We start from the raw sequence: 20,811 nt of genomic DNA on the forward strand, positions 1-20,811 counted from the left end.
GTCAGACTAAATGCGATCCCTGGGGAAGGTAATGGCAACCCACCCCAGTATTCTTGCCGTGAAAACTCAATGGATCAGTACAACCAGAGATATGTCGGTATACCATCAGAAGATGGTCAAAATGCTACTGAGGAGGAACAGAGGGTGAGTTCAACTAGCCCCAGACGTGATGACGCAGCTAGCTCAAAGCCGAAAGGACGGCTAGTGGCCGACGGTGCTGGCGGTGAACGGCGAATCCGATGTTCTAAGAATCAACACACCACTGGAACCTGGAATGTAAGATCTATGAGCCAGGGCAAATTGGATGTGGTTATTGGTGAGATGTCAAGATTAAAGATAGACATTCTGGGCGTCAGTGAACTGAAATGGACTGGAATGGGCCACTTGACATCAAATGACCACCAGATCTACTACTGTGGACAAGAGGACCACAGAAGAAATGGAGTAGCCTTCATAATTAATAGTCAAGTGGCTAAAGCAGTGCTTGGATACAATCCAAAAAACGATAGAATGATCTCAATTCGAATTCAGGGCAAGCCATCCAGCATCACAGTGATCCAAATATACGCCCCAACCACAGATGCTGAAGAAGCTGAAGTAGAGCAGTTCTATGAGGATCTGCAGCACCTACTGGACAACACGCCTAAAAGAGACGTTATTTTCATCACGGGAGACTGGAATGCTAAGGTGGGCAGTCAAATGACACCTGGAATTACAGGTAAGCATGGCCTGGGAGAACAAAACGAAGCAGGACATAGGCTGACAGAATTTTGCCAAGACAACTCACTCTGCATAACAAACACTCTCTTCCAACAACCTAAGAGACGGCTTTATACATGGACTTCCCCAGATGGACAACACCGAAATCAGATTGACTACATCCTTTGCAGCCAAAGGTGGCGGACATCTATACAGTCGGTAAAAACAAGACCTGGAGCTGAGTGTAGTTCAGATCACAAACTTCTTCTTGCACAATTTAGGATCAGACTCAAGAGATTAGGGAAGACCCACAGATCAGCTAGATATGAGCTCACTAATATTCCTAAGGAATATGCAGTGGAGGTGAAGAATCGATTTAAGGGACTGGACTTAGTAGATAGGGTCCCAGAAGAACTCTGGATAGAAGTCCGCAACACTGTTCAGGAGGCGGCAACAAAATACATCCCAAAGAAAGAGAAAACCAAGAAGGCAAAATAGCTGTCTGCTGAGACACTAGAAGTAGCCCAAGAAAGAAGGAAAGCAAAAGGCAACAGTGATAGGGGGAGATATGCCCAATTAAATGCAAAATTCCAGAGGTTAGCCAGAAGAGATAAGGAATTATTTTTAAACAAGCAGTGCGTGGAAGAAGACAATAGAATAGGAAGGACAAGAGACCTCTTCCAGAAAATTAGAAACATTGGAGGTAAATTCCAGGCAAAAATGGGTATGATCAAAAACAAAGATGTCAAGGACCTAACAGAAGAAGAAGAGATCAAGAAAAGTGGCAAGAATATACAGAAGACCTGTATAGGAAGGATAACAATATTGGGGGTAGCTTTGACGGTGTGGTGAGTGAGCTAGAGCCAGACATCCTGAAGAGTGAGGTTGAATGGGCCTTAAGAAGCATTGCTAATAACAAGGCAGCAGGAGATGATGGCACCCCAGCTGAACTGTTCAAAATCTTGCGAGATGATGCTGTCAAGGTAATGCATGCTATATGCCAGCAAATTTGGAAAACACAAGAATGGCCATCAGACTGGAAAAAATCAACTTATATCCCCATACCAAAAAGGGGAAACACTAAAGAATGTTCAAACTATCGAACAGTGGCATTCATTTCACATGCCAGTAAGGTAATGCTCAAGATCCTTCAAGGTAGACTTCAGCAATTCATGGAGCGAGAATTGCCAGATGTACAAGCTGGGTTTAGAAAAGGCAGAGGAACTCAGGACCAAATTGCCAATATCCGATGGATAATGGAAAAAGCCAGGGAGTTTCAGAAAAGCATCTATTTCTGTTTTATTGACTATTCTAAAGCCTTTGACTGTGTGGACCATAACAAATTGTGGCAAGTTCTTAGCGGTATGGGGATACCAAGTCATCTTGTCTGCCTCCTGAAGAATCTGTATAACGACCAAGTAGCAACAGTAAGAACAGACCACAGAACAACAGACTGGTTTAAGATTGGGAAAGGAGTACGGCAGGGCTGTATGCTCTCACCCTACCTATTCAACTTGTACGCAGAACACATCATGCGACATGCTGGGCTTGAGGAATCTAAGGCTGGAGTTAAAATCACTGGAAGCAACATTAACAATCTCAAATATGTAGATGATACCACTTTGATGGCTGAAAGCGAAGAGGAACTGAGGAGCCTTATGATGAAGGTGAAAGAAGAAAGTGCAAAAGCTGGCTTGCAGCTAAACATGAAAAAAACCAAGATTATGGCAACCAGCTTGATTGATAACTGGCAAATAGAGGGAGAAAATGTAGAAGCAGTGAAAGACTTTGTATTTCTAGGTGCGAAGATTACTGCAGATGCTGACTGCAGTCAGGAAATCAGAAGACACTTAATCCTTGGGAGAAGAGCAATGACAAATCTCGATAAAATATTTAAGAGCAGAGACATCACACTGACAACAAAGGTCCGCATAGTTAAAGCAATGGTGTTCCCCATAGTAACATATGGCTGCGAGAGCTGGACCATAAGGAAGGCTGAGAGAAAGAAGATAGATCCTTTTGAACTGTGGTGTTGGAGGAAAATTCTGAGAGTGCCTTGGACTGCAAGAAGATCAAACCAGTCCATCCTCCAGAAAATAAAGCCAGACTGCTCACTTGAGGGAATGATATTAAAGGCAAAACTGAAATACTTTGGCCACATCATGAGAAGACAGGACACCCTGGAGAAGATGCTGATTCTAGGGAGAGTGGAGAGCAAAAGGAAGAGGGGCCGACCAAGGGCAAGGTGGATGGATGATACTCTAGAGGTGACGGACTTGTCCCTGGGGGAGCTGGGGGTGTTGACGACCGACAGGAAGCTCTGGCGTGGGCTGGTCCATGAAGTCACGAAGAGTCGGAAGCGACTAAACGAATAAACAACAAAACCTGACAGAGCACACAGAATCAAATTGACTAGTATTGGTACAAAGAGGTGGAAGAAGTTAGTTACAACAGCAAAGATATGACCATGGGCTGGCTGTGGACTGTTCATATGCACTGCTCGTAGGCAAGTTCCAAGTCAAGCTAAAGCAGAGGAAGAAAGCCAACCATTTTCCACAATATGATCCTAAGTATCAACCCATCACTTTCAAGGAGAACATTAGGAATTGTTTTGAAGTTCTGAACTCATTGATAGGAAATCAGAAGAAATGTAGAATGAATTAGAAAAAGGAAGGAAGGGAGGAGCTGTGGACTGAAATTGAAGAAATTGTTAAGAAGAAATGTGAAAAGAGTCTGAAAGACCAAGAAACAAAAGAAAACAAAATGGATGTCAGAAGAGATGGTGGAAATTGCCAAGCAGAGAAGCCAAATCCACGAAAGGAAAAGATCTGAGGAAAAACCTTAACAAAGAATTTCAGAATGCTGTTAGAAAAGACAAGAACCAGTATAAAATCATCTGTAAAGATACTGAAGGTAGAAGCAAAAGCATGGAAAGTTTTCCAAAAGATCTATGCTCAGAAGGTGGTTTCAGACTCAAATTGGAATTGATGGAAAATATGGCAAACAGAAAAATGGCAAACAACAGAAGAGTCAGTAAAACTTCTAACCAAACTCTGCCAGCAAATCTGGATAACAACACAGTGGCCAACAGATGGGAAGAGATCAGACTACATGCCAACACCCAACAAATGAGACTTAACAAAGTGTGCAAACTATTCTTCAGGATCCTTAATTTCACATGCTAACAAAATAATGTTTAGGATCATCCAGTGAATATTAGAATTCTGCATGGAAAGGAAATGCCTATGGATAGTTCTCAAAATCCCTGATTTCAATCATCCTATATTTTCTGTGTTCTTCCATATTGTTATCATTTGGTCAAAATCAAGATCAAATGTCTTCAGTAAGATCTGTTATTAATATTTTTACTTGATGTATATTACTACTTTCTTTCCCAAGGAATATTTTAGGATTTGTGAATTGCTTGGTATCTGTAACCACTGCTGGCCAAATTTTTCTAGTGTGGGGAAATTTAACACACTTGTATCTTTTTATTTGACAGTGTTATTCCTGGTATACAGAAAGTTTGGATACGTACATGGGGATGTTCCCATAATAGTTCAGATGGCGAATACATGGCTGGACAGCTAGCCGCTTACGGATACAGTATAACAGGTAATGAGTTGAACATGTTGGATTTCTTTCAGAGTTTATTTTTAAACAGAGATTTAAATATGCTGTTTCCTTTTTATTTGCTCCAGTTATTTATATTATTCTTTTCAGGATGAAATTCTTCCATGCTTATCTAAAAATGAAATCAATAAAATATTGCCATGAATAACTGGGATCCTTTTCATTGGTCAGTTAATAGACCTATTTAGTAGCTCAGGTTGGGCAGGTGTTGAGGTGGCCTTTGTATATCTCTTTTCTGGTTGCTTATATGAGTCACTCTATTGCAGACCAAGTAGACTTGCTTTGATTTACAGGTGTATCAGTAAAGTCTTATTGGGGAATATAAACCTAGGCTACTAAGGAAAATCTTAATGTCATAGACCAGAAGATTTGGAGAAAAAGATCTATTGACAGATCTTATTGACAGATTTTACTTAGAGTCATAGTTGTATATTCTCCTAATAAGCGCCCTCTCCATTTCCTTCTGACAATCCAGTTTTCATTTGTCCACAGCTATCAAGATAACTCTCAACAGCCTCTGTCTTTTCCCTGATCTTTGGCTATGAGGGTAAAGAATTATAGGAGGTCAGTATACTTGGAATATACTGATCAAGGAAGAGTGTTCTATCCTTCTGAGACTAGAAAAAAATGGAAATGCATTTAAAATAACTGCCCTGCTTATTGTTTCATCTGAGTAACAGTAATGTGATTGTGATTGTGGGGAATTTTCACTGTGAAAACAGGTTAAGTTATTTGCACTGGTAGAGCAGAACACTGTTTTCAGAAGTAGGGTGCTAGGCTGTGATATTAATAGACCATTGCTATATCAGGTTGAAACATCCTTAATACATTTGGTCAGCTTGGCTTTAAAGAGAGCTGATACTGGTTCTATGAGGCTAACAATGTTCAGGTATAGCAACAAACCATGGTTTATAATTGTTGTAGTGGTGAGCTTTGGGCCTCTCATTTCCCTTTTCTATTTTCTTTGTGTGCAAGAGGAGAACATGTGACATTTCTAGCTGTGGCTTGCAATAAAATGCAAACTTCCCATTTGTCTGAATATATATAACTGGTTGCTATGTTTATTGTAAGATTTTGTAGAATTTGAAATACGAACCATTTCACTAGATTTTACACTACATTGCACATCATTTTACATTAATATGTTGGACGTGGCTCAGTCTTTCTGCTAAATTATTTGCCCAGCAGTTTAAAAAACTCTTATCTTTTTTTCTAAAGCAGAGCTAAAACCTCCCGTTTATGTAATGAGTATTTGATGTGAATTCATAAGCAATATATGATTCTGTGGACAGTATCCTACCTAAATGTGTTGGATTTATGGCAGTTTTCATTAGTGTTTTAAATCAGCAAGATAAAAGCAGCCTGATTTTAACTTACATTCGCATTTTAACTCATGCTTTCTATTTTAAATCAAATTCCCTTTTCAGGCTACCCTTAAAAATGGAGTACATCTGAATACCATTTAGCAGAATATGGTTTACATGTAATAAGGTATTATTTGCACTGTTATTTTATTCTTACAACCAGATCCTGTACCTTTTTTAATGCTGAGTATCAAGCAACTTTCTTGTGATTTTTTTTTTTAGGTTGGAACAGTTTATGAGCTTCAAACTATTGTCTGTAATATTTGTCTGGACCTGACCCATGATTAGGCATAATTTCTGGAAAAAAGCAGCCCTTTATATATCCTGATCTCAAAGTATTCAGATCTTTGAATATGATTCATAGTACTTTGAATTGGCCTCACAAGTATAAAGGCTACCAGTGAAGTACAGTGGTTTGTAGAATGAGTAGAGTTCACACTAAATTTGGGTTTTTTTACATAAGATCACAAGTGATGATGAACCATCCTGGCCTGATAAAAACATACCTGGCCAGTTGCTGATACTTCGGCATCTTGAAATAACAATGCTCTAAATCATGGTTTGGGTTGCACATCTGATCCTTTGGCAATGAAGGGGCTGCAGGACTGGTTCTAAGCAAATACTCAAGAAAAGCTGACTTCTATCTTGTCTGATCAAGTTTCTGCTCACTCTTCCTTATTCAGCATCATCTTTGTTTAGGTTCTACTGTTTCCCTAGAACTCTTAAAATGGAAAAGTGATATGGAACTATGTGTCCACTATTAGTGACTCAAAGCCATAGTTATCTTCTGGATGGCTGTGATGGTTTTAAATAGATGAAGAAAAATATGAGTGATAGAATTAAACACTATGGGACTCAACAAGTCATGTGAATGAACAGAATTTGTCCAGTACTATTTTTGGAAAATAATCATCCTGGAAGAAGCAAAGCCACTGCGATGAGCAAGACAAAAAATGTAATTTTAGGGGTACCATATTCTGCTGAGAGATCCAGTAGAATCAAGTGGTGACACTTCTACCTATAAGTGCTTGATCCTTGCTAACATGAATGGTGAGGTGACAAGTTTTAGAAAAGTATGGTTTCTACAAGTTTTAAAAATGCTTTGCTAAGTTTATTACTGAAAACATCCCTAGAGGCCCTTTCCAACATCTGTTTGTGAGGCCCATAGAAGAAGATCTTCTCTCTATTTCTGCCAAGTTATAGATATGTTTCTTCTGAATTTGCTCTTAACCACTATTCTTTCAGGAAAGGATTTGGCACCTTCCTCTTTAGCTGAGTTTTTCAGTTTGAATTAGTTAATAATGATTTGTGTTGTTTTTATTACTTTGTTTTAACTGGTGCTGATGGTGATGATATTGTTTACCGTTGTGAATACCCTCTGGTGAGAATACAGGTTCAATAATTGTGATGGCCTTTAAAATGCTAAAATGGCCCTAAGCCACACTTTGGTGGAAATGGTTTAAAATAATTTAGGATGAGGATAGTTGTTTAAAATAAGCTTGTCTACCTCAGTCAAGACCCTCTTAAATACAAATGCTCTTATAAATGCAGATATACTCAAGGCTTCCAACATGTAATTTATAACTTCCTGTTTTAATTTGTTTCCAAAATGTTTTAAATGTTTGTATTGCTGTTGTTCATATTTTTTATATTTAACATTTTTGGCTTTAAATCATAAGGGTTCTTCTAATTGTTAAAATCGTGAATTTTGTAGCGACCTTGGCCTCCTAAGGAGTTAAATGCATTGCAGTAAATAAATAAAATGTCTTGCTAATATAGAAGTCTTAAAATGCAAACAGCTGCTCATCCATCATGGTTGCTTTGCAGACAACTACATTCAGAATGCAAAAGTTGGATGTCAGGAAGACATTAAGGCAGAGTTAAAAGTATGCTTCCTTGCTCATAAAGAGACTGTAACGTGTAAATAAGGCTTCAGTAATTTCTACAGTGTTTTTGCCATATACAATTGAATTGAATTTCTAGCCATTGTCAACATTTGACATAACATTTTACAATGCTGTTTTTAGGTATTATTTTCTTATTTATTTCCCATAACTTCCAACCATTATCAAAAAAACTTTTTTTAAAAAATTACCGTTTGGTACTTTACAGCTTTTTATTTGCATTTTGACAACATAACTTTTTTATTTATAGCTTGTATTTTGGAATTTAAAGGTGGCTGCTCACTAATGGAATAAAATAACAACAGTGAATAATAATAATGTTTTGATAATGTTTGTATAATGGATATATGTTTAACATACACTAGGTGGCAGTATGGAATAATTTTTTAAGTTGGCTATATTGTTAAATTTTGACATTAAACTGTCATGCTTTCTAATTATTTTTAAGCCATACTTAAGATTTTGATCTATTTCTTAAGTTGAAATTATAATTCATAGCACTATTTGATATAATGGTGTTAATTATTTTGGTCTTTTGTTTGTTTAATTTTCTGGTTATAATAATGGAATTTATTTAATAGATTTCTGTCTATTTGGTAACATACAGTAGCAAAATCATATAACTAAGTTTTTGGTATATTTGTGAATTTAAAATTAAATTTTCTATTAACAATTCTTGCTGTTTGGATTTTAAAGTACAGATACATATTTCTAAGTATGATTATTAGTTTTTTGCATACACAATTTTTACTTTAAAATAGTAGCTTTAGGTATGTCATGTACATCAGTATTTGTACTGTACTGTTTGGAACAGTTTAAAGATCTAACATAGTACTAATTGCTTTATAACTTTCAGAGCAGCACAATGGTAAATGATATTCACCATGAGGTATTGGAAAGTAATATATATATATTGGGTTTTTAAAACAACTTAATTTCCTGTGGCATATGATTTAAATTGGCAGTGACTCTGTGGGTTAAAAATACTAGTATCATGGTGGGTATTGATTCAGAATGTAGACTCTGTGTTATGGTGCTAAAGAGTGAAAATGTTCCATGTGGGAGTCGACTGAAAAGGAATTGAAATGAAAAATGTTAGTATTAAAAGGCTCTTGTACAAATCCATAGTGCAGTTTGGGTTGCCCTCAAAAATAAGAATGCACAGTTGTAAGCTGTGCACAAAAGAGTAACCTCACAGTCAAAGAATTATATGAAGAATCTTCCATACAAGTAAAAGCAAAAACTAAAGAATTTGGTCTGTATAGCACAGCAAACAAGTAATTTGTATTTATAGAAGGAATTGATGGTTTTTCTTCCTCAGTTGATTGGCAATAGGATCAGAAGAGATTTAAAAAATCACCAGTGTGTAAGTAATGAATGAATTTATTTATGTATTTGTTTCCCCCCCTTCCTGCCCCTGCGATCTGACAGACTCTTGGGGGCTTACAAACACAATAGAAACCAAATACAAACATACAGAAAAAGACTGAAAACCATAAAGCATACAGTAGTGGTGTACTGTACAAAGAGTTGTCACGACCAAGCGCCTTCTGGAAGAGCTCAACATCTCTGGGATAGGAGCATACCAAGCAGGAGGCCATTCCAAAGGGCCTGAACTGCCACAGAAAAAAACAATACTTCCAAGCATTGGTTCCCTTGACCTCCTGAATGTGGGGAACAGTCAGCTGCCACCAAATCCTGTGATAGTCAGAGATTATATATTTTTAAAAAGGATGAGATAATTGATCTCGGCCATAATGCTTAAATCATACCTTCAGGTTTATTGGTAATATTCTTCTCAATGTTAATTGCTTGGAAGAAACAAACAATAAATGAGGGCTAATGCACTCATGTTCTGCCGCTGTTAGTAATTGGATGCTGGACATTTTAACATAGGGCATGAATGTGCCATGTATAGCCCACCAGATGTTGGTGACCTGCAACTGAGAGCATTAATTACCATGTGCTATGCTGACTGGAGAAGATGCTGATGCTGGGGAGAGTGGAAGGCAAAAGGAAGAGGGGCCGACCAAGGGCAAGGTGGATGGATGATATTCTAGAGGTGACGGACTCGTCCCTGGGGGAGCTGGGGCTGTTGACGACCGACAGGAAGCTCTGGCGTGGGCTGGTCCATGAAGTCACGAAGAGTCGGAAGCGACTAAACGAATAAACAACAACAATATGCTGACTGGGCTGCTAGGAGTTGTCGATGAGCGACATTTTGTAATTTATGAAGTCCATTATTGTGATTTGGTCAACGAACTATTACTGGCTTGATTCACACAGCATGCTAATTTAAAATTTGGCTTATTTGGTTTTGGTTGAGCATGTTATATAAATCCAGTCATTATGGTTTGGAACCCACAGTCTTGTGGTTTAGCATGATAAGTGAATCCAGCCGATTGTGGTTTATACAACGAACTGTTAATGCAATGTGCAAATCTAATTGTTGTGTTGCTTGATGTAGATTTCAGATCCATGAGCATAGTTTATATAGTGTTTCAGGACTTTAAAAGAATCAACTTAAACTTTGTGTTGGTATCTAATAAGAAATGTTTAGTATATCAAAACAAAGGTATTTTTCCATATCCTCATTTTTTTTTCAAGTTTCTCCTCATAGTAGCCTGCCAGAATTGATGTGGTAGATGCCATGTTTCTGTCAAGGGGTGTTCTTTATTTTATTAACTTCTTAACTTGTTCACCTAAGATGTATCTGGAGTCTTTTGCCCTCCCTTAACGTACAGATGGAAAGTCAGCTAAATGCTATTGCAGAAGGACTGACTTGGATGTCTTCTCAGAGACTAAAAGCTTGAGTTGCCAACATGAGATGAATGTAGTTTGAAATTTGCAGTCAATGGCATGCTTGTGAATATTTTTGGCATTTCTGGCCCACCACAATGAAGCATTATTTTGTGTAAAAGCAGAGGGAGAGACTCCCACTGAGTAGAAGACACTGACATTTGTCTTATATGTCAAATCCTTGGCGCTGGGATCTACTTACAATGCGGAGCAACTTTGTCTTGGATGACTATAAATAGCTTTTTGACTTCATCCAGCCAAAAGTGAATTGCTGTTGATTAGTAAAAGGTATTGCAATATAGAGGAGTAGGCTTTTTTGGCTTGGTTTTAAATACAAGACAGATTTCTTGGCTGCTTATATATTTGTAAGACTTTCAGACCTTGAAAGTTCATTGGACATATTTCAGGGAGAAAACATGCTCATTGATTCTCTTTGCAAAACTAGGAAACTAAATTGTATTTCGACCTGTAAAAAGTAGCTGCTTATTGATAGTGTGGTATTGTTTTGTCCTTCACAAAGCATGTAGGATCTAATCTAACTGTGCAAAAAGGAAAGGGAATAAAATATACCATATAGATGTGTAAGGGTAAATTTGACACATTCACTCCAGTGAAATTATCCTTTTTCCAGGTTTCAGTTACAGACGTTTTAATTGATATGATTAGAGAGGAGTTTAACTTACTTTCAGAATATATTAGAATAGATTTGGGCTCTTGAAAAGAGCTTTATGACTGGAAACCTCTGCATGATTATCTTGGATTAAGCTATACTGAATATAATGAGACTTGGGTCTGAATAAACATTCTATAAGAGATGGATTTTTCACAGTCTGAGTTGAGAATATTCCTTATCTGTGTACTTCTGTGTGCCATTCTTCAAACTGGATCTAATAAATGTTTCAAAACAAAGCATGAGAAACTATACCACTGACAGAAACAAAACATTACAAAGGCTGCTTTTACATATTGTTCTAAATCATAGTGTTCAATTATAGGAAACAAAATATTTCCCATAACATCTTTTATTTTTTATCCCACCTTTATTATTTTTATAAATAACTCAAGGTGGCGAACATACCTAATACTCCTTCCTCCTCTTTTCCCCACAACAACAACCCTGTGAGGTGAGTTGGGCTGAGAGAGAGAGTGACTGGCCCAAGGTCACCCAGCCGGCTTTCATGCCTAAGGCGGGACTAGAACTCACAGACTCCTGGTTTCTAGCCCAGCACCTTAACCACTAGACCAAACTGGCTTTCTTTTCTACACAAAACAGTTGGAAAGAAGGTATGTCTGTTGCCTGTGAAAATATCTGAAGGAATTAGGTTTTGTTCTGTCTTGACTGGAAACTTCTATAAGATAAGCATAAAGAATCTCTGCTCCATGTCCTACCTAATCAACCGTTTATATGGAAAGGACTACGTGCATGGAGTCTCTTCTATGTATTTATGTAGCTGATTAGCTCTTAGGCAATTGATTTGTCTTAGGGCTGGGATGAATACAAATGTTTAATCATGATGGTAATGACAGAACTGGTACAGAATGCAGTGCACAAATTACTGAGAGGGAAACCCACCACTGCAAAATAGCATCTGTTTTGTGGTATGTGCACTGGTAGTCAGTAGACCCAAATCAAAGTGCTGATAATTTCCTATAAAACCATATATTTTGTAGTGCTGGGTTACTTCAAGGATCACTGTATCCTACTCATGAGGATATCTAGAGAAGGTCTGCTTAAGGTTCCCCTCCATGAGAAATAGCTGTGTGGACTAGAAGTCAGACCTTCACCTTCACCCAGAGAGGTGCTCAACCCCTTCACTCTTGACATTCAGGAAGGCCCCCAAAAAATTCCTTTCCAAATGGGCACTTAGTTGCTAATTACTGGGCAACATATTTTAGTTATTTTTGCTATAATTTAATGATGCCTTTATGAATGAGGTATTGCTAATATGAAGTGCCTCTTTTCTGTTAATATTTTATTGTACATCACCCAGCATCTTTTGAGTGGACAGCATAAAATTATTAACAAATAATTACCAGTAAAACAGAGTATTAAATGAGCTGTAGAGGAGTAAAGCTTGAAGAAGGAATGCAAGAATACTTAGATAAACATCAGCTTAGCACTGGGAAGGAAAAAGGGGCATGAAACAATGGCAAGATTGCCTCCCCCCCCCCCCCCATTGGATTCTTTCCCTTATTGGGTTCTTTTCAGGAAGGTTTTGAACTGCTATGAGTTTTAATGATCACAATCATTCATTTGCTTCTTGTCACAAGTATACCCTAGGGCTGGGAGGGATTCCAATCTTCCATGCAAATTTATTTTACTGACCGTAAGGGTGAAAATTGCTGTCAGAATTAATAATGATTAATGCTAATTACAGTTTTATCGTATCAGGCTCCATGTCTCGGTGAAGATTAGATGTATTTCATAGTAACGCTATCAACCTATGAGATAACAACTGAGAAGGGTAACTAGGAAAAGCTGTGCTCATTTTACCTTAACAATTGTTAAGAATTGGTAGCATAACATTGATACTCTATGTCAGTGTTTCTCAAGCTTGGCAACTTGAAGCCGTGTGGACTTCAACTCCCAGAACTCCCCAGCCAGCATTCCTTGGGTGAGTTGAAGTCCACACAGCTTAAAGTTGCCATGCTTGAGAAACACCGCTCTATTATTTTTATTTAATTTTTATTCCACTTACTTATTTTATAACTCAAGGCAGCAAACATCTTCCTTCCTTCCTCCTGTTTTCCCCACAACAACCCTGTGAGGTGAGTTGGGCTGAGAGAGAGGGACTGGCCCAAGGTCACCCAGCCGACTTTCATGCCTAAGGCGGGCCTAGAACTCACAGACTCCTGGTTTCTAGCCCATTGCCTTAACCACTAGACCAAAGTGGCTCTTAACTACTAGTCTAAACTGGTGTTTCCTTATCTAGACCTGCAGAATAATACATTAGCCAGAAGATGGCACTGTTTATGTTTGCAGTATATAAACTGTACCAGAGCTTCTTCAGAGAGACTTTAGGAAAAAAAGTGACAGCAGTTTTTTTAAAAAATATGTTTTTATATTTAATTTTTCAGTGTAGTTATTTCATAATGCTGGGGCTTATGAGCAGGCTTTTTGTTATTGAGGTTGGATTATAATTTTGAAAATATCAATATTAAATGGTGGTGAGCTTGTATTGAATTTGTTTTCAGGGTTATTTAAAAAATTGCACATCTCCAAGGTGTGTAACATCATAGGAGAGACCATTTTTCTTTTGTATCATTTTGTATGTAATCATCTTGCATAGCAAGACTGTTTTAAATTAAACTATCAGACTGCATTAATATGTTTCTTCTGTATAATAATGAAGTATCTTCTTAAAATACTTTATTTTCAAATCTAAGAAATCAAGATTCTAAAGATTTTTTTTATACAGCTTCTAAACGAAGCACAGAAAGTAATGACGCTGCATTGTATTATCAGCAGTCTCTGGAAATATTGTGAAACAAGCTATATCCAAATAAAGTTTTTTGGTTTGAAGTTAGTGATGTGCTGCAAATTGGATTTTCACTGTCCAATTAGACTACCATATGTGTTGAGTTTTGTTTTTGTTTTTTGCATTACAGTCCATTTTAGCCAGTGGTTCTCATTTGTAAGACAGAAACAGAATATTAAACAATTGTGTTTTATTTATCATAAGGACTTGATGTTACCTGAAACTCTAGGCATAGTATATATTTTTGGAATGTTCATATACATAAGTTGCAGATGTGGCTTCCCTGAATATTGGAAGATTTGAGAAAAAGACCTGAAGGCAGATGAAAACAAGCATATTTGTAACAGTTTCCTGTCTCCCTTTTCATTGTTACACTTTGGTAGGAGATAAACATGAAGAGATAAGTAAGCAGACTGCATGCTTTTTAAAGTAACGTATTTTGTATAATGGCTTACAAAGGGCAACGTTCTGATTCCTGCATAATTCTCCTTTATATAAGGTGGTTGTGTTATATGCTGTATTTATTTTGAAGTAACTCTCTGTAACCCCCCACCCCCATTTTCTTAGAGATTTAAGATCTAGGATTTGAATGAGATCTTATGTCTATGAACCTAGAATAAACTTGATTTCATGGAATTCCATTTAGGACTATTTGAAAGTTTAAGGTTTTTTTCAGGAACCATAATTTTACTTGATTTAAACTGTTAATTATTATAGTTGATTAGTGAACTTCAGCATAATACAGTGTCTGGGTTATTAATAGAATGGTTTTCTATTAAGTTGGTCTTGCAATCCAAAACTCTGAGTTGCTTGTCTGCATTGCTACTTCTACCTTTATTTTTCTAATTTATGCTTATTGTACCATTTTGTTTTTAAAAAGAAAATCAAAAGGGAAAGATATATTTATTTTTGAGCAAGGAAAGATCCCTAATGTAGACAGCAGTTTTTCTCATTTACAGTTCACTTGTTTAATTCCTGGCTCCAGCCTCCCAAATTGAACATCATCTGCCAGAAAAATGCTTTCTCTTCCTTGAATCTTGGAACTGTTCAGATTCAAGGCTATCCAAGACTGTTATTGCCAGAAATGTTTCATTCAGTGTTTGATATCACATTAGATCTGTTAAATGTAATTTCTTTGGTTGAAGTTACTATAAAAGCATGTATTATATGGAAAGAAACTGAGAATATTATACTTAATTCTAATAAAAAATGAAAAAACTGTAAAAAAAAAATTGAAACTTGGGTTGTCTTGTTAAAGAGAGACAATAGCTAGACTCACCCATGATGCTATGGCTTGTTTTATATTGGTTGTTGAATAACCCACGCAATGACTTAGTGAAAGTAACACTAAGCCAGAAGCAAATTTACCAGAATGTGCCTTCTTGAGATGTGTGACTCAGTGAACTACTTAAATGTTTAGGCTAACCATCCTTACACAGCATAATATTCAAGTAATAATGTCAGGAGAATCTGTTACCACATTCCATTTAGAGCTCATTCAAAGATAGATGCACCAAGAAACAACTCAGACTTGACTGAAAGAACTAAAGGACAACTCAAACATTGCCATAATAACACTTCCATACATAAGAAATGTATCAGAATATGCCAGCAAATTTCTCTGACCATAGGCCTCACTGTTGCTGACAAACCCATAACCAGGACTGCCTCTGACTTGGATTTGGTTTGTCTTTCTGAGTCAGAGGAGGAATTAGAAACTTATCATGCTGGAGTTGGAGAAAAGAAACTCCAGCACGACTCAGCAGAGCAGGAAGAATCCATGACACTGATTGGGCGAGATCCGGAGGGGGATTTAAAAATGCCAATCAGTGCGCGCCAGAGAAGAGCTGAAAAGCGCGCGGAGGAAAAGGCAGCCCGATTGGCTGCAGGAGACTCCAAGCGCGCCAAGGAGTGGGATAAAAGGCAGCAGTGCAGACAGCATGCTGCTGGAGACAACTGTTCCCCAGGACCTGCGGTGTCAGAAGAAGACTCCTCACCAGCTTCAGAAGCGGGGTCTGAGCTCAAAGAGGAAGCAGTGCCCAGCTTGACTTCTGAGGGAGGAATCTTCTCACCCACTGCAGTTGAGGAATTGGCGTCGCCCGAGCATGGTAGCCAGTGCCTAGCGTCTAGCTTGGAGAGTTCCCGTTTCTCTCAGCTGCGCAACCAAGCCGAGGGTTTCCTGCGCCATCTCCTGTCAGCAGCTTATTGTAACAGTGCTTCAGAAACCCCTGCAGAATTTGGAGGTTGTTGCTCACCTTGCTCAGGATCTGAGTTTGTGACGCACGCGGTGCCTCCAGCCAAGTCCAGAGATTTTCCGAGTCCCAAGCGTTGTTCCAAGTCTCCTTCCCAGTGAATTCAGCCTAGTCCGGTGCTTCTAGCCGAATTAAACAGTATTCAGAGTTCCAAGCCTTGTTTGAGTCTCTCACCCAGTGAATCCAGCCCAGTCCGAGACTTCCAGCCAGTGACTTCCAGCCAAGCTGAGTCGAATTCAGAGTTCCAAGCCTTGTTCCAGGCCTCCCAACCAGTGAATCCAGTCCAGTCTGGGGTTTCCAGCTGAGTCCAGCCCAGTACCTAGTTCCCAGATTTGCTCCAGTTCATCTTCTGAGGAGATCCAGTTTAGTCCAGTGATTCCAGTTGAGTCCAGCCTTGTCCTGAGTTCTAATTTCGTGCCCAAGATTAAGTGTATTCCTGTTTGTTGATCGTAGCCTTGCCTCCAGATTCCTTGGGCCAGCCTTCTGGTGTCGTGTTGTACCAGATGGGTTCCAGGTCGAGATCTGCTGTCTCCAGTGCTCATGTCCCAAGTGGTTCAGCCTTCTTCCAGTTAAAATCTAGAGTGTTCTTGCTACATTGCTTAATCTTGATTATTCCAGTCTCATTATTCTAAGGACATATTGATTGTAAATAGTTCTTAATAAAGAGTTTAACTGAGAACTGATTTGGTGCATGGTCTGAACAGGACACACCACATCCAACCACTAAGCAATGGATGCTTCCCAGGAATGATCCAATCACCACCAACCCCACAGAATTCAAACTTATACAAATTATAATTCAGCAAGGCAACCCCCCACTTCTGGACCGTTGCGCTGATGAAATTTTGCTGGAATGCATAGTGAAACATCTGCAAAAGTAATCTGTGCTTTGGTACAGATCTTCCTGGGCCCAGAAATCCCCCAAGAAACAAAGAGTCTGGGCTACTGCTATTGTAAGATAACTGAAATATAGCCCAAAATTGAAATATTGGAACATTCTGAACCATTCTGTCTCTTCTACATATCATGTGACAGAGGCAGGTGATGTCAGAACAGTAAATCATATCAAGGGACAGTCTGTAAGTTGATGTGCAAATTGAGTTACATGTTCACATACAGTTATATGCCATGAAAAATAACTTGCATCACACCAGCTTTTCCTTGTAGCTTATTAGGGTGTCCCTCCGTATGGGAACAATGGCATTTGTGCATCAGATTTCCAGAGATTTCATAGTTGTTAAATTTCTTTGCAGAAGCCTACTCCCTCTTGGGTTGGGGGTTTCTAGCATTTTAACATTGGCTCTGTGCTATGTGCCTTAAGTTAATTTAAGCTCTAGTACCCTGGTTTCACTGGGGTTTACATGAAGCAAGACTCTCACTTCCTATTTTATATAGACCTGAATGTACACTTCTGGGACTGATCAAAACTTAATGCTCACAATATTGCCATTTCTTTCTTTAGCCCTCTGTATCTTGTTGGTCCTGCAGGAGAAGCAGTTTTCTGAAAACCTGGTTGAGTTCATAGATTGTACTATACCCAGATTTATTTTAATGGGACTACCTTTCTCTTACTGTGTCTATGCTGTAAGATCTGACATGATTAGCATGCTACAGGCCCCATCTGTCAAACAGTGTCACCTTACAGGACCCAGAAGACTTATTACAGACTTACTAGAATTTACCAGAGTAATACATGGTTTAAAAGTTCCTATTATATTAGTGCTTGCCTTTTGTCTTCTCATTTTCAGCTCTTATAAAATATTGTGCCATTACCTAAGAACCCACAGGCATGTTGCTGTGGTGCTTCAATATTGTCCTCCTCTTTGGTGGATTTCAGGTGGTGAATTTACTAAAATAAGGACGAAGAAGCTCAAACTTAGCCTAGGCTGGCCTATCCAGTTTGTGGGACATCAAGCAAGATGTCTCCATCATAGCACTTCATCACTGCTATACTTTATCTGCATTTCATTTTCTTCTTTTTATAGAGATGTGCTCAAAGCCAGTTCTCCTTGTCCCACACCCCACCTTACTCCCATATAGTAGCTGGAAGACGTGCAAACAGACGTGCTGAGTTTAAATCGGCTTAGCTTTACTCCCATCCTTCTTTTCTCTGTCTTCAGAATTTTTCATCCCAAATAGTGAAGCAATATTCAGTTGCCTTGTTTGCTGAGAATTTATAAATGTTGAATGAGGCACACTAATAATATTTTAGAATCTCTCTGAAATGAGTTGCTTCTTATTTTCCCTAGATATGGAGCAATTAAAAGTTTAATTCTGGCTTATCTAATGTGTAGGACGCAATCCCATTTTCCTTCTGAGAACTGCTTTTGGCAGATAGCATGCTGACACTTATAACATGCATTTTAATGCATACATTATTTTTACCGCCAACTTGGAGTTGGAATGACTATTGACCTACAATGAATGTATATTTTAGTATTAACACTGCATGTTTCAATCCATCCAAAAGTTCTTTTGGTTTGATGTACACACGGTCAGAATAAATGAATGTTTAAAGCCAGGATACTTTTAGGTTCAGCTGGAGTCTGCAACATTTGCAGTAATCCCAGAGAAGCTATTTAAGCAAAATTGCTGAGTGTTCTTTATCCTTGAGGTACTGAATGTACAGGTAGGGTTGGCAGTGCTAGATAACCTCATTTAATTTAAACTGTCAATACCATTTTTACAACCCCTGAAATACCCTAATGGACAGTGTTTGGAAGACATAGAAAATTCTAATCAATACAGTTCTAATGGATTATTCATGTTAAATAAAGAGTGTGTACTGTATGCTAAATATCTTAACTGTATAAGATAATAAGTATTGAATAACTTGAGCATTTGGTTGGGAATTTTCATGCTCTGGCTTTTCTTATATTGTATTTTATATGTTAAAAATAAAAAAGTTAAAATTGCAGTTAATACGCATCACATCAGAAAAAAACAGCTCTAGTAAAATACTCTATCCAATCTTTGATAGTATCAAACCAAACTAAAACATTAGGCAGGAGTTTCTAAATAATAAAGGAGTTTTGAATAATAAATGTGCTCAGCTTTTTATGCAACTTACGTTACTATAAAGCCACCTCCGATGTTTTTCTTAAATTGGGTTCAGTACATTTTTGTTCAAAATTAGTTATATTGGAAGCATTTAATTATCAAACAGTTTTTTAAAAGTGAGCATACTATTATGTTTTAACGTAAGTTGTGGCCTACTGTATTCAATTCAAAATTAGAGGGGGTGAACTGTATCTGACATATGAACAGATACCTTCAAACTGTTCCTTGTTCACCTTCCTTCTGCACTCATCTTGGTGCCCTCATTCCTTTGAACAGATCATTTGTAAACGCATAAAAGGTTTGAGGGAGGAAAAATCCATTCCTTTGGTAGATGCTGTTCAATCACTAGGTGGACACAATTTTATGCCTTCTAGTATATTTCATTTGTAATAGTTCTGTTCTACAACATTTCTCTACGTTAACTGTGAGAATATTTAAAGGGGGGCTGTAATAGCCCCTGTATCATATGCTTTCTTTAGATCCATCTAAATATTGCGAATAACATTGATTTTTAGTAACTCCTTACAGCTTTTAGGGGTTTTTACTACTGTACATCCATTCGAACGGTACAGTAGTTGCAAGTCTTATTAATGTAGCAATCTGGTAGGTAGTCCTGTGCCAAATGGTACTAGAGACATCTTTTATTAAATTTGTTTCCAGAAAAGGCCAGGTTTTAGCCTGCTCTCAGTCTGTAAATCTCCGGGTTGCATTCTTTCCCTATTCTGCCTCAGTTTAATGAAAATTGATATATTTTGGATCACCTCACTCTAGTATATCAGTATGAATCTAGTCTATATATCATGCTAAGCTGTAATGTGACTTGGGCAGTGAATTCATAGTGAACATTATGAATTTAGCCATTGCATTTGTAAACAGATAAAGCCAGTTAATTATGGCTTCCTCAAAAACATGGTTAACGCATGGCTGAGTGTGATGTATGAACCTAGGCAACATATAATAATATAGTCTAAGAATAAAAATGTCTGATGACATTTCAGATCTCATGCAGTAATCAAGATGTAAGCTAAAATAAATTGGTGGCTTTAATTTATTTTTACATTGTATACCTTGGCCATATGTGAAAACTATGTTGATATATATTTAATTGCATGTTGAAGGCAAAAGGTTTTATTTAAATACTGTAACAGTCTTCTTGCTTCAAAACTGAGCTTGTTAGGGCTACTTGAAATTGTTTTGCAATGTGACTTTGATCTTTTAAACCTAGTTCAGAAGCAGGTGCTAATTCTTAGGTTTGCTATTATGGAAATTAAAAACAATGGAGAACTGTGCAGTTGAAAATATTAGCAACTTAGTATGTATCAATACAGTGAAGGAATGCAAAGATTCTGCTTTTTGTGTCCTGCTTAAATGGTGACTTCAAGTAAGTAATGAATGCCTAAGGACTAGCTCTCCTGCACAGTAAACTATGATCCTTTTTTTCAAATAAGCCACTGTGTATTTTTCCAGTGGTGAGATAAACATGACCTACATTGAAAGGGCACTGTGGATATGTCTGGTGCTTCAATGTCTCTTTGGATTTCTTGCAGTTTGTTTGGATGTGTTTTGGCAGGACATACGTTTTGGGAATACTTGGGTAAAATAATGGTTTTTAAATATATGA

The 20,811-nt window shown here is 37.8% G+C and overlaps 1 protein-coding gene across 1 annotated transcript in view; it reads left to right on the top strand.

The window, feature by feature from the left end:
• CDKAL1 (CDK5 regulatory subunit associated protein 1 like 1) overlaps window positions 1-20,811 on the top strand; it is a 338,480-nt gene that overhangs the window by 7,130 nt on the left and 310,539 nt on the right. Inside the window, exon 3 of the mRNA XM_063298967.1 lies at window positions 4,202-4,314. Coding sequence (XP_063155037.1) covers window positions 4,202-4,314 — 113 coding nt within the window. The remainder of the gene's footprint in view (window positions 1-4,201; window positions 4,315-20,811) is intronic.

The sequence above is a fragment of the Candoia aspera genome, chromosome 3, assembly GCF_035149785.1.
Source record: "Candoia aspera isolate rCanAsp1 chromosome 3, rCanAsp1.hap2, whole genome shotgun sequence".
Lineage (NCBI taxonomy): Eukaryota > Metazoa > Chordata > Lepidosauria > Squamata > Boidae > Candoia > Candoia aspera.